The sequence below is a fragment of the Populus alba genome, chromosome 19 (assembly GCF_005239225.2).
Source record: "Populus alba chromosome 19, ASM523922v2, whole genome shotgun sequence".
Classification (NCBI taxonomy): domain Eukaryota; kingdom Viridiplantae; phylum Streptophyta; class Magnoliopsida; order Malpighiales; family Salicaceae; genus Populus; species Populus alba.
The window spans coordinates 21,539,641-21,560,621 of record NC_133302.1 but is presented as its reverse complement, the minus strand read 5'-3'; the positions used below and the strand labels follow the sequence as shown (position 1 = coordinate 21,560,621).

General features: G+C 34.7%; 1 protein-coding gene across 1 annotated transcript; it reads right to left on the bottom strand.

The window, feature by feature from the left end:
• Positions 1 to 29: 29 nt before the first annotated feature.
• Positions 30 to 11,796, bottom strand: LOC118029553 (uncharacterized). The gene is given in 19 exon segments (XM_073406625.1): positions 30 to 587; positions 671 to 821; positions 898 to 1,135; positions 1,243 to 1,453; positions 1,524 to 1,735; positions 1,842 to 1,967; positions 2,192 to 2,707; positions 3,148 to 4,512; positions 6,935 to 7,162; positions 7,776 to 8,112; positions 8,185 to 8,335; positions 8,501 to 8,738; positions 8,919 to 9,018; positions 9,020 to 9,052; positions 9,137 to 9,150; positions 9,153 to 9,344; positions 9,435 to 9,557; positions 10,352 to 10,667; positions 10,669 to 11,796. Coding segments are annotated over 19 exon segments (5,871 nt in total). The 5' UTR covers positions 11,686 to 11,796; the 3' UTR covers positions 30 to 284.
• Positions 11,797 to 20,981: the final 9,185 nt, after the last annotated feature.

The following is a 20,981-nucleotide window of genomic DNA, read 5'->3' as shown; positions in this document are numbered from 1 at the left end:
GGCTTAAGTCTTGTATGTGCATCAGAATGTTGGTTCCACGGCATGTCCTGCACAATATAGTTGCTTCCATTGGCACTCTTTCATGCCTGTTACTGTCAAGTATACATACAAAACATTATTCTGGCTTTTATGTAATCTCAATACAAATTATTTGATCAGAATGAATGACAAACTTTTAAGACAATGAATGGCTCTGACTTAATGGGACAAGATAGACAAAAACAGCAGATTTATATTGGAAAGTGCGACAAACCCTGCTAGATTGATATTACCCCTTCCTCCAATTATCTTCCTTGCTCTAACGTATTTGTTAAATCGACGTATGAATCTGCCTTGCTAGAAGAAGAAGCAGTGTTGAAGAGGGATATGCTTGCTGCAAATGCTGGTTTCTTAGGAGTTGGTAGAGATGCAGTGTCACTTTCAAGCATGAAAACTACGTTTGACATGGTGGGACGATCCCATTGATTTTCTTGCACACATAAGAGGCCAACATTCACACACCTCACAAATTCATTTGCGTCACAAGTTTCGCATAATGCTCGGTCCATCAAATCCAGCACCTTTTCCTCTTTCCACAACCTCCATGCCTGTGACAAAGTTTAAAAATCAAAATTATTAAATGGTAGAGGAAGAAAAGGAGGCTGTGGCTTTGAAAATTTCCATTGCTTACATAAGCTGAGAGGCTAAAATTTTGATCAGACTTGTAAAATGCCGCATTTCTTTTTCCACTGAGAATTTCAAGTACGACCACACCGAAGCTAAAGACATCAGACTTCGTTGAGAAATCCCCATCCATTGCATACTCCGGTGCCATGTAGCCGCTGCATGACAGGTGAGTTTGTATCAAGTTAGATGACACAGAAATGTAATCAACATTTGATGTATAATAGAACTTACTAAGTCCCAACAACTCTCTGTGTGTTTGCCTCTGTTTGTTGGCCTCCTAAGATCCTTGCCAGGCCGAAATCAGAAATTTTGGGGTTCATCTCCTCATCTAAGAGGACATTGCTTGTTTTCAAGTCTCTGTGAATGATCTTCAGCCTTGAATCGCGGTGAAGATAAAGCAGTCCTCGAGCGATTCCCATGATAATGTTAAAGCGCAGTTCCCAATTTAATAACACGCATAGCGTCCGATCTTGTATGGTTTCAATTTCCATTGAGAGCATAAAGTTAGCAATCATCTTAAATTATCTGTTTCCTATCAGTATAGAAAAATGTTTAGTTAAGTTTAGAGAGGCTAACCAAATATGAAGACATCCAAGCTCTTGTTTGGCATGTATTCATAGAGTAACATTTTCTCACATCCTTCTGCACAGTATCCCAAAAGTCTAACAAGATTACGATGTTGAAGTTTGACGATCAATGTAATTTCATTCTTGAATTCCTCCAAGCCTTGCCCTGAACCATAAGAAAGTCTTTTTATAGCTATTTCTTGGCCTCCCGTTAACTTTCCCTGAACAAAAATCAATACACGGCATGTCAGAATAAACTCCAGTACTGTAGGAAACAGCATGGTCATTTACCTTGTAAACAGGCCCAAAACCCCCTTGTCCTAGCTTGTTTGCACCCGAGAAGTTATCTGTAGCAGCTAGTATGCATTCCATGTCAAAAAATGGTACATCTATGCCTTTCTTATCATCTACAGTGTAATGGTCAGCATATATCAAATCCCTGGATCGTCTCTCAGTGTCATTCAAGTGAAATGCTGCATTCCCCTGATTGTTTTCTCTGTTTTCTGAGTTGAAGGCAATTTCAAGAGTTAATCACTTGCTGAGTTTGCATTGAAAAATATTCTTATTTTATCAAAAGAATAAAGATTTAACTGTTGGCATATTGAGTACCTCGACCAGTAAACTTCGTTGATCTTCGCAAATAATACAGAAAGAAGGAAGCACATAGGATGATTACAGAAGCTGCAATAACTCCAAGTAAAACTAGATATAATGACCTCCCTTTCTTTGTAGATGCTGCATGTTAATCAGAGAAATTACTGCTATAAGCTATTATCATTGAGGCAGCAGGTTAGCTATATTCTTTAATAAATTATATAGTTGCACAAATTTATGGAAAGACTAACAAGCAAGCCATTATTACTTGTCAGAAGTAGCAAATTTTACTGTCCTAGCAGCATTGTCTGAATTGCTTGCTTACAAAGAAATCTAGATCACTTAAAATGTTATTGTCAATATACCTGGAATGCAACTGACCGTTTTGGGATCCCACCAAAAGGATTTACTGCAAAGGCACCTTTTCATCCCATTTGTTGCAGAACTGCAGGTTGAATGTTGCCAGTCATTGCATTCATCGAGTGAGTTACAGAGTGGTTCAGATGGTTTAGCCCACCCGATTTCAACTTCAGCAAATCTTGTACCTTCAAATGAAGAACCTAATATAATATTACTACGGTTAGCGTCGCATCTTCCAATTACATGAAATGGCCAGGACTGGTTGTGCTGCTGCATATAGTTTCCCATCGACTCGATAGCTGTACAATCTGCATTGCCAACGTCTATTGAAAATTTTTGCAACTCTTCATCAATGCCAGTTACACGATAGTAGGCACCATCAGGTGCCTCAAACATAAGCTGGCTAATGGAATCATCACAGTGGAACCTGAAGTACATTTTATCGCCACAGTTTGGTCCCGTGCTTAGCGGGTAGGGGATTATGGTAGTGCCGCAAATCTCACATTTTCTTTTCACCGATGCTGAAAGAGTGGAATGTCTACATGTCAAGGTTCATGCAATTTAAAATTGTATTTACTTCTGAATCTTTGTATTTGAAAACTGAGCAAAACTTTTATAAACTATAACCATTTCTAGACTCTAGCTTTGTCATGAAATAGACCAATAGACAACACCAGCACAACCATTTTTGTTTTCCTGTGGCAAACTCAATCTGCAAGACTGATTCTGCAAATTCTAACTCACAAAAGATTATGCAGGAATAAGTTGAAATTTTTGGTGTTAAAACAATTAATTTTACTGTACAAGAACCATTGCAATCAAGGGCTGTATCAGATGATAAACTAGAGTCACAAACGTGTGTTTACTTTTCAGGAAAAAAAAAAAATAGCCAGGCATCAAAATTCTAAGAGATAAATCAGCTATGCTGATACCAAGTCATCGTATTGATAGGATTAAGTACCTATTGCTGAAAGTGGCACACGGACTTTGAGGTCACGACCCCTGTCATACTGCTCCTGAATGTTGTTGAGATCCTTAAACCAAGTCCAGCATGTAAAATTATTATCCCCCTTCTCAGCCTTGTGATAAGAATATGCCTGGCAGTTGCATTTGCTAAGGCACTTGTTCATACAGTCATTTTCATCTGAGTAGCCAGGTTCAGCATCAGGCTTTCCTGCTTTCATCGATTTTAACTCCAAGAAGTTCTGGCTGCACAAAGGTGACATTCTTTCACACCCCTCTGAAAAGTTTCCTAATTTCCAATTGTCAGGTGACTTGGGCTGAAATCCTGGCAAACACTTGCAAGGAATCCTATTTTGACTATTGCAGCTGCCAAAAGTCCCACAAGCATCAAATACACTGCATCGATCACTTGGTTCCCGCCAGTTCGAAGTTCAATTCGCTTTTCTCCAGAGGAAAAACTGTATCTGCCCATTGAAATTCATCACCAGTCTTGTATTCGTATAATTCATAGCTATTGAATTTATTCTATTATAAGGACTTTCCTCTGTAGTAGTTGTGTTCCCATGAGGTCTGCTTGGTTTCCTGCTGGAATTCATGAGCAAGTTAGAAACAAGCCAGAGCCTTTCGTCGGATCTTACAAAACTTCCTGAAACTCCACTTTTCCAGTGCGGAATCGATCCGTTCTTCATGATGATGTACTGGTTTTCTCTTTCATCAAGCTGAAATTTGAAGTCTCCTGATGCTGGGTCACTGGGACTCTTCCAAGAAGTCAACATAAAGTTCTTGTTTATCTTCATTCCAGGAAGAAATGTGTCAGTTGGATAATCGAAGCTTTGCCACAATATTGCTGAACCATTTGCAGCTTCTTGGATCAAGACTAAGTTCCCGGAATCCATGAGCTTCAACCTCCGAGTGAAAGAAGATGAAGATGATGTTGATTCTATCCTTGCGGACCAGTAAGATGTTCTATTTCCATCCATCACCTGGAGGTTTCCATCTTGTCCGAGGGAAAAAACTCCCCTGGAATTATCGAGTGGATTTTCACGGTTAGCAACCCACACAACAGTTAGAGGGCTGTATCCGTAATACCAGATGCCTAGGTATCTCTTGCCATCATTTCTCCCATATGGAGTAAAGAATCCAAGTTGAAATCTTTCTCCAGAAGAAACAAGAGTTTCTCCCATTTCATCCCTGACTGGAGTAGTGGACGATGTCATGTTATCCCTGGCCGAGCACATCCAAGAACTAAGAAAAAGAAAGAGTGTGAATGATGAGAAGATGCTAGACACCATGTTGGTTGCAGAAATCGTGATACGGGCTGTTTGAATTCTCGTTCTTTGTTTCACATCCATCATCAGAGAATGTCACTGCCCAACCTTGTATTACCAGCAGCATTATTACATAGCTAACTGACTAGTCCTCTTTCTTTCTACCCCTTTCAGGGGTCCAAGCAATAGCAGATAGCTCAATTACCACAAATAAGTCTACTACTAACTAATCAACGCGTTTTTAGCTGATTTTATCACTTTATGTTTGTTCGTTTTCACTAGAATATTCTCCTGGTGGTGTTTTCCAATTAGACAGTGACGTTAACAGTTGACTGAACAGCTAGTTTCATGATGCACAGTGTCAATGCCAGGTCTGAACCAATATGGCTGAAATGCAAATGTAATGTTAGTACAAGCTGATATCTAGCCGAGAACATCAATGCTAGTAAACTGGAGGGACCACAGAAACCACCTAGTTCTATTATTAGGCTGCAGATTTTGGCGTGTCTGAGAAAAAGAGGGATAGAATTCAGTTATCTGAAAAGTTAAGATTACCAGATGAAGTCTTGGTCTTCCATTTTTGTCTCTTTCACCTTTTATTATTGGTCCATGAAACCGGTATGTAGTTTCGTTTGTTTTTATTCTTATCATAAATAATAATCTATGTTCCTTTAATGAAAAGTCATTTTCTGAAAATTATTTTCTAAATTTTTTCATGTTTATTATTAAAAAAGTTGATCAATAAAAAAAATTTAATTAATAAAAAATTTAATTTGATTTTTAGTATTTTAGATGGAATACACTTTTTAGAAAATTACAAAATATTCAAAAATATCATATTATATATTTATTCTATATAAATTTGATCATCAATTTAGTTTTTTGGAATTTAATTTGATTTTTATATCAACTTTAATCTTATTTTTCTTATTGTTATTTGTTTTTCTCTTATCTTTTTTTTTTTAATTGAAATTTTTTTATCCATTAAATTTCATCCTCGTTCTTTTGATTTTTATTTATTTTATTTGAAATAATATTTGACATTAGATTTTTTTTTTAATTTCATCATCTATGAACTTTTAATTTGTCGAATTTAGTTTTTATTATTTTAATTATTATTTATTTTATTTAAAATAATTTATAAAATTTAAATATTTTTTTTAATTTCATTATCTTTCAACATTTTTATCTCCGTTAGATTTGGTTCATATTCTTTTAATAAACTTGAAAAAAATTAAACATTAATAAATTATTTTTCAGTTTATTTTTATAGTATAGTCAAATACTAGAAAATATTTTCTAAATTATTTTTTATAACACTGCTAAATATTAGAAAAACTTATATTTTCTGCAAAACAAACTAACAAGATTTTTCTAGTAAAATAACAAGTTCCAATTCTACTTCAACGATAATTTGGTGAGATGGAAAATTAGATCTTTAAAATGGAAAAGAGAAAGAGCTCATCTTAAAATGCCTAAATAGATGTATATTTGTGTTGTTTATGATGTGATAATGCTCCATCACAAACAAACAAACAAAAAAAACTAAAAATATATCTAGTTGAATTATTGCAAAATTTACTTAGCAATTATAAGAGCCCAACAATGATAATGATGTTCAGGAGACTTTTTGACTATTATAAGCCCTCAATATCATATTTTCATCTTCTGTATTTTTTTCAATTTGTACTCAGATTAGTACACACTAGATTTATGGAATTGTAGGCAGGATCCATTTTATTTATTTTTTTGTAAAAATATGATATTGAGGTGTCATATGCGTGTTCTGAAGAAGGAAAAAAAAAAAATCTACAACAGGGTCAAATAAACTAATTTTTATTTTAATTATATGATAAAAAATAATAATAGGCAATGACACTAAATAAACTAAATAAAAAAAATTGATTATGATAACTTTTTTTAAAAATCATTTTTCAAAAAAAAAAAAACAATATAACTCAATTTTCAACAAATTAAATATAGAATAATAAATTTTAATTAAAAAAATAAAAATAAACTAACTCGAGACACTTCGAGTTAACATAATCAATTGAATTACAAAAAAAAAAAAAAAACGACCAAGTCAAATACTAAATTAAACAAATTTGAATTGATCAAATTGAAAAAATAAATAAATTGTGGGATAAAATAAAAGGAATGAACTCTCCCTTGTCCATACTTTTTGTCCATAATGTTTACATTGTTCAAATTCAATTTTTATAGCTTTAATTATTTTAAATCAATAAAACTTTATTTGATTTCTGTAAATCAAGTGTCAACCGAGCAACGAATTTTTTTTTATTGATACCGTGAGATCCCCTAGCCAAGACAAACAAAGTATACCACAAAGTTTAATCCCAAAAATAATAAAATTAAAAACAAAATTAAAGAATAATAATAATAAAAAAAAAACTGAAGGACTAAGAAAAAAAACTCTATTACAATTCGTAGTGTTTTCTCTATAGGTGAACATGACTTTTGCCGGTAAGCCCACCAAGCCCCTATCCAGAAAACTACAGAGCATCTCCTTAATCATGTCTGGATCAGACATGGCCAACAACCTGGGCTTGACTCCAAACCGGTGGAGAAATGTCTTCCTACTCTTCCTTGACCATTGATAGCCGTCGGCTTGGTCAAATTGATATGAGGCTGATATCCTTGGACCTTCCGAAGATTGGATTGTAGGCAAGGCCAGTATCTGTGCCTTCTTTAAATGGTTTTGGATTCTCCATGGAACCCTTAAAACTGAGAGTAGGAATTTCAAATTGCAGAGTCTAAAAGAAGAACACAAAGAGAAGAAAAAAGCATGGTGAAAGAAGGATCACGCAGTTGGCTTGATTTGTCAGAAGAGATTGTTTTTACCATGATTGAAGTAATGTGCAGCTGCAATGGTTGGTGAATTATGAGGGGTGGTTGAAAATTATATGATGCTTTGTCTCCTTAAAGAGCTATTGGGGATTATCTGGTGATAAACTGTTAAAACCATGGGCACCCTGTATGGATTATGATGCTCAAAAAGGGTTAATGTCGCCTAAGAAGAAATACTACTGTGTGGAATCTGATCAAGCGACTTGACACAGCCGTTGAAAGTTTTCAAAGTTTGCTAAGACTCTAAATTTAAACGAATTGATAATAACAACGTAGAACACTTGAAAGAAAAATTGTTTACGGGGAATTACACAGATACAATAATGAAGTTCTGAGAGGGTTTTGATTACAATTTCATAACAGAAGGACTAATTAGACATGAATTCTGTCTTGGAAAAACATGAGATTTCACCAGGAAAAAAAAACCTTCCCATTCAAAGATTGAGAAACTTTCCAAGATTTTTATGCAAATTGATAGGAAATTATCTACCTTCGTCTGAAGCAATCGTTGTATCGATGTTTATTTCTTGTTTACTTGAAGATGAAGCTGTGCTAAAAAGGCCTGTTCCTTGTTTACTTGAACAAGAAGCTATGCCAGAAAGGCCTCTTCGTATAAAAAAGGCTGGGTTCTTAGGAACCGGCAAGTTTGCAGTTTCACTGCTAAGCATCACAACAACATTGGACATGGTCGGACGGTCGGATGGATCATCTTGTACGCATAAGAGTGCAACATTTACACACCTCAGAAACTCATTGGTGTTGCAAATCTCACGTAATGTCTCGTCCATTAAATCCAATGCCTTGTCTTCTCTCCATAATCTCCAAGCCTGGAATTTTGAAGTTTAAGTCAGCATCGCTTATCAAATGATAAAACATTATATTAGCACCGTTGAACTTACATAAGCTAGAAGGCTTTGGGCTTCATCAGAATTAAAATATCCTGTGTTCCTTTTCCCGCTAAGAATCTCAAGTACAACTACGCCGAAACTAAAAACATCAGATTTGACAGAGAATAGGCCATCTAAGGCGTACTCTGGCGACATGTAGCCACTGCATTACAACAATTTTCACTAGAATCAGTAACTCAGCTGGATTCAGACACCTAATTCAGCGTTAACCATGACATGATTGTAGGATTGCAGGCTGCTAAAAGAGAGTGTTTGCATATGAATGTATGTCTGATGAATATCAATGTTGATAGGATCTGAAACTTACTAAGTTCCAACAACTCTGTTTGTGCTCCCTTCGGTTTGTTTGCCTTCGAACATCCTTGCCAATCCAAAGTCAGAAATTTTTGGATTCATTTCCGCATCTAATAAAATGTTGCTCGTTTTCATATCACGATGAATAATCCTGAGTCTAGAATCTTGGTGGAGATAAAGAAGACCTCTAGCAACTCCTAAAATGATATCAAAGCGCGTCTCCCAATTCAGTAACATTCCCAGATCTCGATCTTCAGAGGTTTTCCATTTCCATGAGAACAAAAATTAGCAACCATGAGTGCTGCAAACGTACATTTATAAAACAAAAATGATGAATCTGTTTAGAGACTAACCAAATATGAAGGAATCTAAGCTTTTGTTAGGCATATATTCATAGAGTAAAATCTTTTCATCTCCTTTTATGCAGTAACCTACTAGTCTGACAAGATTCCGATGCTGCAATCTAGCAATCAAAATCACCTCATTCTTAAACTCCTCTAGGCCTTGTCCTGAAACACTAGAGAGTCGTTTTTATTGCGATTTCTTGACCTCCTGGAAATTTTCCCTGAAACCAAAGTTGCCATGCAGGTAAAATTCAGCCAGAAAACTTGTCAGACACAAAAATTGCAATGATTAACTTAAATATTACTTTGTAAACAGGTCGAAGCCCCCTCTTCCAAGCTTGTTTGCTTCTGAAAAATAATCCGTAGCTGCTAGTATGCTGTCTAAATCAAAGAAAGGTACATCTATGCCCTTCTTATCTTCTTCGTTGAACTCTTCTGCATCCATCAAGTTCTTGACCCGTTTCTCAGTGCCATACAAAACAGCTGCATTTCTTTCAGTATTTTGCTGGCTTTCTGAAATTTCAAGAAGACAACTGCTAATTACATGAGGAATCCCTTAAAAACTTCAATACCACCTTACACGTGGAAAATTTGTCTAGTTACCTCGTCGTTTGGCCTTCTTTCTCATAAAAATGCAGATGTAAAGGAAGATGCTTGATAGAACTATGACAGTAGCAATTGCAACTCCTACAATCAAAGACAGTGGTTTCTTTTTTCTCGAAGATCCTCCTGCTTGTCCATCGAAAACTTCAAGAAAGAAAGGGGGTATGCGCATTATAATAAATTAAACTGGATGAAATTTATGGTTTTCACTACTTTTGCGGTTTGAGGCAAGATATAGAGTGCTCACCATGAACGCAATTTAGAGCATTGCCATCCCACCAAAAATTTGAATTGCAGAGGCATCTCGCTGTGCCATTTCCTTTTTTATTGCAAGTTGAATTTGACCAATCGTCGCAGTCTGAAGACGAAGAGCAGACTGGCTCTTGAGGTGGCTCCCAACCAATAACTATTTCTACCAGACCTTGAGATGAAACATTGGAATCACACCAGCGTTTAGAGGCGTTCATCTTAAATGGAAATGACGTGTTGAACTTCCGAATTTGACCTCTTGTACTGGCATTTACAATCATCTACATCTTTCTCTTGGATAACAAATGTTCTTGTATCTTGATTGATGGTAGTGACATTATAGGTGCCGTTGTGTGTCTTAAAGCTGAGTTTTCCTGTGGACTTATCGCAGTAGAAACTGGAGTACATGGGGTCACCACAATCTGATCCATTACTTAGAGGATAAGGAATCACATTTATGCCACAAGGCTCACAACTTTTAGCCTTTGATTCTGCAAAAAAAAAAAATGGAGCTTTTTTAAGGTATGAAACAGTTCTGATATTTAGTTCAGTTATGAATTAAGTCCACTGCTTGTCTCCAGTCTTCTTTCTTAGAAAATTATCCTTGACGTAATTCTAGCATCTTGTAGTAACAAAAGGAGAAAGAACAAGTCGAAAGAAGAAAGTACCTATGTCAGAAATGGCGACTCGGACAAAGAGATCGGGCCCAACATAAGAATATTCCTCCTGGAGATCTTTAAGATCATCATCCCTCCAGATCAAGCAAGTTTTTGTTGAGAGGTATGTCCCTTCGCAAATTGACTTTCCCTTAACAAAGGAATAAGCTTGGCATTGGCATTTACTACACTCCTCGCTGCATTGTTTTTCATCCTCAACCTCAAAAACAGTGTCTGGTTGACCAAATTTCATCGTCCTCAAGCCCAAGAAGGTGTTCCTCTTCACACAGAGGTCAGAGCTTCTGCTACAACCACTGGAGAAATCGTCATTTTTTCCAATTTTCCGGTGACTTAGGCTCAAATCCTGGTAAACATCTGCAAGCCACTTTATTGTATAGATTGCAGCTGCCAAAGTTCCCACAGGGATTATACACACTGCATTTGTCTTTCGGCTCCCACCATAGCGTAGACCTATTTGTGTTATAGCTCAAGTATTGTAGCTCCCCTTTAACGTCCAACCTAATCCTTGTATCTGAGAGTGATATATTTATTCCGTTGAGTATTGAAGTTGGATTAGAAACAGAATTGGATTCAAAACCTCTGGTGAAGTTCGATAGAAAGTATTCTATAACATCAGGCATTCTTTCTGGTCTAAAGGAATCACTTGACTCCCCACTAGTCCAGTGCTTTATACTGCCATCGGAGATAACAAACTGGCCCCTTTCTTCATCTAGCTTAAATGTGAAGTTACCTTCTTTTGGATCACCTTCACTTTTCCATGAAGTCAATTTTAGATTCGCACTCATCTTCATACCTGAAAGAAATGTATCAGTTGGATGTTCAAAGCTTTGCCATAGAATAGTTGTCGAAAGGGTATTACTATCACACAAAACCAAGTTCCCAGAATCTAAGAGCTTAGCCAACCGAGACCCTGGTTTTGATGTTGATTGATGCTCTGTAGACCAAAAAGGATACCCATTTTTATCTAAAATCTTGAGGTTTCCATCTTCTGTGACAGCCAAAACTGCTCCATCATCAAGAAGTGGGCTGTTTCGATTGGCAACCCACACAACTATTCGTGGATTCGTGTAATACCAAATTCCTAAATAGCTTCCGTAAACAGAACTTTGTTTGGGAGCAAAGAACCCCAGTTCAAACCTTTTTCCGGCTGAAACAAGAGTTTCTCCACCATCATTAGTAATCAAACTACCAGCATATGTGATGGTATCTCTAGCAAAGCAACATAAAAGGGAGGAGCATAATAAGAATGCATAAGAAAAGAAAACGGTTGATAGCATGCTATGCATTGCACATAGATCTCTCTGGTTAAGACCTCTTCTTACCATCAACCATGAATGTATCACTCAAGTCAACTGCAAAGCAAATTTTCACTGCACGTGTTCTGTGTTGACGCTGACCATAAAGGAAGGGAGATGATGCTTTACTAAACTTAGATTAATTTAGAATAGTTAATCATTTGAACACCACAACATTTTCCTAGTCATCGACAAAAAATTAATACATTGTAACGTTGTAGTGTTTATTTTGTAAAATATTTTTTATTTAAAAATATATTAAAATAATATTTTTATTATTTTTGATATTAAAAATTAATTTTAAATAAAAAATTATAATTTAATGAGAAACACAATTTAAAAACAATTTTATCTAGCTTATATTTTCTTTAATGGTGGTACTCTAGTGATAGAGTTGCCGTAGTGGGGTGGTAATGAATATAGCAACAGTGATGATAATATTGCATGTAGTGATGATGATAAGATTTTGATGGTTAAGATTGATGAATGATTTTGTGTATAAATTATTATTTAAAAAAGTTTAAAAAATATTTTATTTAAAACAAATTCCTTCTTAAACTACCCATAAATAATTAAATTGCCTGCTGCAGAAGTGGTTATTATTATTATTATTATTATTATTATTATTATATATGTTCGAGTTAGTTTATGTATATTTTAATTAATTTTAAAATTAATAACTATAAAATTTTCAATAATTTTAAAATTTATAAAATTTAAACTAATAATTTTTTAAAAATTAAATTTAAAAGCTAACAAGTTAATTTATATATTTTCTAATTATGCAGGCTTGTTCTTTTCTTTTACAAGTATTGGCTCTCCTTTCCCACGCCATTTTCTGTGGCAACAAGGGCGCGTCAAGGCATTTTTCAAACTTTATGCATTCATGCTTACAAGGCTGATTCAGGTTTAATAAGTATGCTTTGAATGCGATTCTTCTTATATTCCCATGCAGGACGCGAATTTATTGTAGTCCTTTAATTTAGAAAATTATGAGATCAGGGTCGTCCACTCATATATGTCCATTTGCAGCTTCTTGGATCAAGACTAAGTTCCCGGAATCCATGAGCTTCAACCTCCGAGTGAAAGAAAATGAAGATGATGTTGAATTCTCCTTCTTTCTTTCACATCCATCATCAGAGAATGTTACTGCCCAACCTTGTATCACCAGCAGCATTGTTACATAGCTAACTGACTAGTTCTTTCTACCCTTTCAGGGGACCAAGCAAGAGCAGAGAGCTAATTTACCACAAATAAGTCTACTTCTAACTAATCAACGCGTTTTTAGCTCATTTTATCACTTTATGTTTTGTTCCTTTTCACTAGAATATTCTCCTGGTGGTGTTTTCCAATTAGACAGAGACGTTACCAGTTGCCTGAACAGCAAGTTTCATGATGCACAGTGTCAATGTCAGGTCTGAACTAATGGCTGAAATGCAAATGGAGCAATGTTAGTACAAGCAGATATATCGCCGAGAACGTTAATGCTAGAAACTGGAGGCACCACAGAAACCACCTAGTTCGATTAGGTTTTGGCGTGTCTGAGGAAAAGAAGGATACAATTCAGTAATCTGAAAAGCAAAGATTACCAGATGAAGTCATGGTCTTCTATTTTTGTCTATTTCACCTTTTATTATTGGTCCATGAAACTGGTATGTAGTTTCGTTTTGTTTTTATTCTTATCAGAAATAATAATCTAGGTTCGTTTAATGAAAAGTTATTTTCTGAAAATTATTTTTTAAATTTTTTCATGTTTATTATTGGAAAAGTTTATTAATAAAAAATAATTTTTTAATTAATAAAAAATTTAATTTGGTTTTTAGAAAGTATTTTAGTTTTATTTTAGGTGGAATATTACACTTTTTTTAGAAGTTATAAAATATTCAAAAATATCCTATTATCTATCTATTATATCAAATTTGATCATCAATTTAGCTCTTTGAAATTTAATTTGATTTTTATATCAACTTTGACCTTATTCTTCTTATTGTTATTTGTTTTTTTCTTAATTGAAATATTTTTTATCCATTAGATTTGATCCTTGTTCTTTTGATTTCTATTTATTTTATTTGAAATAATCTTTGTCATTAATTTTTTTTAATTTCATCATTTATCAACTTTTTATTTGTCATATTTAGTTTCTATTATTTTAATTGTTATTTGTTTTATTTAAAATAATTTATAAAATTTGAATATTTTTTCAATTTCATCATCTTTCAACCTTTTCATCTGTTAAATTTGGTCTCTATTCTTTTAGTAAACTTGAAAAAAATTAAACATCAATAAATTATTTTTCCTTTCATTTTTCATGGTATAGTCAAACACTAGAAAGTGTTTTCCAACTTATTTTTTATAATATCGCTAAATATCACAAAAAAATATATGTTTTTAAAAATTTATTTTTCATGAAAACTACTTGTCAAGAAAAAATTATTTTCTAGGAAACAAACAAGATTTGCTCAGTAAAATAACAAGTTCCAATTCTACTTCAATGATATATTTGGTGAGATGGGAAATTAGAAGATCTTTAAAATGAAAAAGAGAAAGAGCTCATCTTAAAATGCCTAAATAGCTGTATATTTGTGTTGTTTTTATGATGTTATAAGGATATTCTCCATCACAAACAAAAGTTGTGGCATCCAAAAAAATCTAAAAAAATATCTTGTATAAAACAAATTATTGCAAAATTTACTTGGCAATTATAAGAGCCCAACAATGATAATGATGTTCAGGAGACTTTTTAACTATAAAAAATAAGTTAGAGGATAACTAGTAATTTTTTATTGAAGGGTGAAATCAAAAAGAAAAATCAATATAACAATAAGATATACGAAAAAAAATAAAAAAAATAAGGATCAAGTTGAAAAAAATAAAATATCACAAATTTGGATTCAGTAGTGAAATTAAAAACAAATTATAATTTTACAAAATAGCCAAGAACATAAATTAAAAATCAAAACAATAAAGATCAAAGTTAAAATTTCAATAAACAAGAGGGCAATTCTGAAATTTTGAATGGCTAGTTTGAATTTTAAGTGGAAAAGAAAAGAAAACATCATCGGCAATAAATCATCCCACCCCTGCTATGAAATACCATAAATTTCCCTCTATATTGTAAGATTTTCGTATCAAGGTGACAAAAAAAAACTACCAAGTCAAATACTAAATTAAGCAAATTTGAATGGATCAAATTGAAAAAAATAAAATTAAATTGAGGGATCCAAGAAAATTAAATTGAGGGATCCAAGAAAAGGGATGAACCTTCCCTTATCCATACATTTTGTCCTTAATTTTTAGGTTGTTCAAATTTGATCTCCATTTCTGTAAACCAAGTGTCAAATGAGCAATGATTTTTTTTTTTTTATTCACACCGTGAGATCCCCTAGCCAAGGTAGACAAAGTATATCACAAAGTTTGATCCCAAAAATAATAAAATTAAAAAAAGAATTAAAGAACAAAAAAAAAACTAAGAAAAAAAAAACTCTATTACAATTCATAGTGTTTTCTCTATAAAATTGAAATAATATTATTTTATCCTTAAATATGACTATTACAATGACATGAATGCATGTCACTTTGATATTGTTTACCTCGCAACTTAGTCAAAATCCATTTCTTGCAGCTCTGCCTTGGCTTCAGTCTTCAAGGGAAGTATTGACGGTGAGACGATAAGTCATTAGTGTGCGCGCGTGCGCGCGTGTAAGGCATGAAAGTATTGCTAACAAGTTAGAAAATTCACGATGCCAAGACCCAAGAGGAGGTAAGTGCTCTCATGAACCTAATATCTCCGAGTGGAGGTATTACAAGAACAGTCTCCTGTCCTCAAATTAAGATTTTCGTTAAGAATTATTGATTTCACATGGCCGATTACAATGATACTGCTAAATATCACAAAAAAAATATATATGTTTTTAGAAATTTATTTTTCATGAAAACTACTTCTTAAGAAAAAAATATTTTCTAGGAAACAAACAAGATTTTTCCAATAAAATAACAAGTTCCAATTCTACTTCAATGATATATTTGGTGAGATGGAAAATTAGAAGATCTTTAAAATGGAAAAGAGAAAGAGCTCATTTTAAAATGTCTAAATACCTGTATATTTGTATTGGTTATGATGTGATAATGATATTCTCCATCACAAACAAAACAAAAAAAAACTAAAAATATATCTAGGTGAAGAAATACTACTGTGTGGAATCTGATCAAGTGTCACGACCCGAATCCCGGATCCGTGACCGGCAACATAGGAGCGGTGTTGAAAGGACACCTCACCTACGCTAAGCCTCAGAACGGATATATCAAAAGAACAATTTGTTCAAAAATACGCAGTGGCTCATAATATTCAGAAATATTATATTATTCAAATACTGATGAAACCGAAAGATAGTTATTAAAACAAAAATAATAATTCATAATACTCATTACATTGTCAAAATCCAAATTTAATTAAATCAAGGTAACAGTGGAGCGTCTAAAACATCAAATCAAAACTGAAAGGAAAGCCTCGCGAACAAGCAAGGCATACCGACCAGAACTGAAGAAGCGGAAACACTCAACAAAGTCCCAGAAACTAGGAACCTGAAATAATATTAAAAATGAGAGGTGAGTTCAACCAACTCAGTGAGGGAATAACATTTAATATACATTTCAGATATTTCAGATATTAATAATTTGTAAGATGATTTATCTTAATATACATATACATATACATATACATATACTTACTAAACATATTATCATAACGTAACATATTATCATAACGTAGTGGATTACATGTCAGAGATCAGATGACACCCGAAGGTGACCAGATGACACCCGTCGGTGACCACTGTGGGATGATCAGCCGCCACAGGCTGATGCCTCTCTCACCAGCTAGGTAACAGAATACTATGTGCATGCACACAGGCTAACTACTCTCCGTTAGCATGGAGTTACTGACAAGTCCCATATCAAGGCATAATAGATATTCATAGAATCATCAAACAAACGTATATCATATCAAATAGAATTTACTTTGACAGATTGCGAGTGCAAATTCAAGAATAAATGAGTACTTGAAAAATAAAGCAACATATATAAATATTCAAGAAATTTACTAGTTGTACTCATTGTATAACCAACATACATATTTATTTATATTATATGCATATTAAAGATTATTTCACTCACCCGGAAAATACTGAACTAAAGGAATGTCAGACGAAAGACCCGAAAATCCTATTAATGATCGTTAGGAGAACCTACAATAAATATATGAAATATACTCAAAAGGAACTCAAAATAACACAAATAAAAGATTCCAATGCATAAAAGGAAACCAGGCTTAGTCTCCTAGGTTTAGGGACTAAAACGACAATTTTCCAAAACAGGGACCAAAATGTAATTTTACCAAAATTCTGTAAATACATAACCATACTGAAATTTATCCATAATTCGTCCTTATCTTTGTCCAGAATCTTTAATTATGCCCCAAGGTCCAAAATGTGATTTTATCAAACTTTTAGGGGTCAAATCGTAATTTGTCAAATTGGAGGACCAAACTGAAAATATTAATTATACTGGAATTTTGCCCTTAAATCGTCCTCAGTTCTGTTCAGAACCTCAATTTATTCCCCAGGGACCAATTTTTAATATTTCCAAAGTTCGGGGACTAAACTACAATATCCACAAATTGAGGGACCAAACTGAATTTTCGTCATCTTCAACCTCAAACCTAGAATTTCAATAGATCATCTACTGTTATCTCCTGATTTCTAACACAATTTCACCATTTAAACAAAATCATAACTCAAAATCATTATCCTTCAATTCAATCTCTCAAAATCAACTAATTAATCAAATACCCACAATAATCAACTCCTAACCTTCAAATTAATTCATCAATTAACTCAAAATACAAACTTCAAAACTCTAAAATTAATCAAAACCGAAATTTAACATATTACACACTTCAAACCATAAATCTTACCTTTTTACTTATTTCCTCTACTTCTCTTCTCCTTCTTTCCTTCTCTCCTTTTTTTCCTTCTTCTTCTTCTTTCCCTTTCTCTCCCGTAGCTCTCTTTCTCTCAAAATCAGATCATTCTTTTTTTTTTTCTTCTTCTTCTTATTTATATTTATCAACTATTGGTCAATTACCACACTACCCTTCAATCATTTATACCCTCTCTTTAAGCCTCCAAGGGCTTTGTTGCCTTTTCTCATTCCTTTTTAATACAAAACATCACAATCTCCCCACCTTATAAAAGTTTCATCCTCAAAACTTAATAGAAAAGATTGAATACTTACCAAGATTATTGAAAAGATGAGGATACTCCTCACACATCTTATCCTCAAGCTCCCAGGTCGCTTCCTCACGTGAATGACCTTTCCATTTCACTTTCACTGAAGCTATATCCTTCGACCTAAGCTTCCTCACTTGTTGGTCAATTATAGCTTCCGGTTGCACCTCATAAACCATATCATCTCTCAATTCAATGGGATGAACCTCTAACACATGTGATGGATCTGGCATATACTTCCTTAGCATGGAAACATGAAATACCGGATGGATGGAGGATAGATTAGGTGGCAAGGCAAGCCGATATGCCACTACCCCTACTCTTTCTAAGATCTCAAAGGGCCCTATAAACCTAGGACTCAACTTTCCTTTCTTCCCAAATCTGAATATTCCTTTAGTCGGGGAGACTTTTAGGAACACGTAGTCACCCACTGAAAATTCTAAATTATACCTCCTCTTATCCGCATAATTCTTTTGCCTGCTCTGAGCTATTTGAAGCTTATATCGAATCACCTTAATCTTATCCGAAGTAATCTGTATTAACTCAGGACCCATTAATCTCCTCTCTCCAACCTCATACCAATTGTCGCACCCCACCAAAAAAAAAATTTTGTTTTGCGACATTCGACCGGCAACTTTCGTTTTGTTTTACTAATTTGGTTCTTTGGAGTCGCCACCTAATATTTTGGTCACTAGGAACCCTAACTGGTCTTTCAGAGATTCTAAGGCAAGGGAGTGGTTGCGTAAAGGGAAGGTATTAGCACCCCTAGTACGCCCTACCTAAGGTAAGCTGCTTGATGTTTGGTTTGCTCTATAATTGCTATGGTGTTGGTGTTTTCTAATCCCATCAGTTTTTCTAGGTTTGATTCAAATAAAATTTTTTTGGATAGAAATCCGAGATTCCATGTGCTTTGAAAGCTCATTTTTCCCTTAGTATTTCAAGAGTTTGCGACTCGTAAATCACAAAGAAAAAGGGACCAAGATTTAGAAATCTAAGGAAATTCAGAGCGCTTTAAAAGCCTCATTTTGCCTTAGTATTTCATACTTTCACGGCTCGTAAACCATGGAGACAAAAGTTGAAATATCCTCGATTATAATCAAGGCTTCTTTCAAGGATGTGTGCGGATTTATTACTCTCAATAATATTTTGGATATTCATCCTTTAAGAATTTCTTTATCCCAACATTAGCGGTGAATAATAGATGAATTCCCCCTACCCAAAATAAGATTTTTGTATGTTTTGGAATATTGGCCAATACCCTTTGGAGTTTTACAAACATGTTGTAAAATCCAGAAATGCAAGAAAATAATTTGTGTTTAAGAAATCTATGCGAAAACACATTTTCAAAGCTTCCAATATTTTTTTTTGATATAAAAAGAACATTCAAAACATGTTAGAGTATTGGCCGTATGCATGAAAACAAAACACTTTTTTTTTTATAAACATTTTTTTTTGACGAAAACCGGGTATTTTAATACCGGATTTATATCTTTACAATATAAAAATACAAACTGATATTGACCAAAGTTTTTATATATATATATTTTTTTTAGGGTTGGACCCTAGCTGGGCCCACGTGGCTGGGTTGAACCCAGCAGGCCTCATGTGAACAGTGAAATATATTTGATATGAACAGTGAAATAGCATTTCACTGTTCGAGTAAATTATATTTGATGTGAACAGTAAAATAGCATTTCACTGTTCAAGTGAATTATATTTCACTTGAAGAGTGAAATGCAAGGAAATGGTGCATGCACAGCGACGAAGGGGGTGCAAACCTGGTGGCGGAAACGATGTTGAAGCCGATGGCGAACACTCCCAGTGATGCTGGTGGCGGTGGAGAGGCCGTCGACGAGGTCTCCCGGTGGTGCTGACGGTGGCAGTGGCTGGGAAGCGCAACTGTTTTCTGCAGTATTTCTTCTCCTTTATGCAGATGCACGTACCTCTGTCTTCCTCCTTTTTGCTTCTGTCTGGTTCTTCTCCTCTTGATCTCGGCTCGGGTGTTTCCTTCTGTCAGCTATTCATCCTTCTCTGTATACAATGGTCTCCCCTCTCGGTCGTCCCCTAACTGTCTCATTACTCTTTTTTTTTGTTTCCTCCTCCCTCGCTTCTCTGTCCGTTCCTTCTTCAGTTTCTTCTTTCTCTCTCTTCGGGTTCTCTCCTCCCTTCTCTCTTCGGTTTTCTTTGTTTTCTTTGGGTTCTCCCCTCCTTTCTTCTGTCTCCCCCTCTCCTCGGGTCCTCCTCTCTCCTTCGGTCTCTCTCTATTTATAGGGGAAAAAAAGGAGCAGGTGTGCCTTTTGCTAGTGCGCCTTCAATCACGCAATGGCTGGTCGGCCAGTGACCCGTTCGGTGGTCTTGTGGGGCTTCGGTGGGGGCGAGGAGAGAGAGGCGGGAAGGTTTGAAAATGGTTTTCGTCTCCTGTTGCTGCTCATTCGGGGGGAAGAGGAAGATGAACAGTGTCGTTCAAAACGATACCGTTCTGGTCTTCTTTTTTTTATATGAAACGGCGTCGTTTTTGATAAAACGCGTTGTTTCATTTAAATGAGCCAAACTTCAAATCAGCCCTCCATCATTTCTTGTTCATTTCAATTGCATCCTTGCCAATTTCGGTCCCCGCCCCCATAGTTGTCCGCGTTTTACACTTTAGTCCTTGGCCTCTGATTTATGCAATTTAGCCCTTAATTGATCAATAAACTTTCAATTTCTTCAATTAGGCCCCTGAATCAATTCAAAACAGCCCCCATCTATCTTCACGCCTTTTCCAAATTGGTCCCTGGTTTCGGATTTTCACAATTAAGCCCCTAATTGACCATTAAACTTCAATATTTATGCAATTAAGCCCCTGATTTGACCCAATAAATTCCTAAAAAATATATTTTGGCCCCAGAACTTAAATTTCTTCTAATTAAAGCCCAAATTGACTTAAAAATCAATTTTTCTTGCAATCAAATCCCCTATAAATCCATTTAAAAATCTAATTAAGTCCATAAACATCCAAATTTGGGCTTTTCTCCTCAAAATAAATTTTCCTTCTCAATAGGG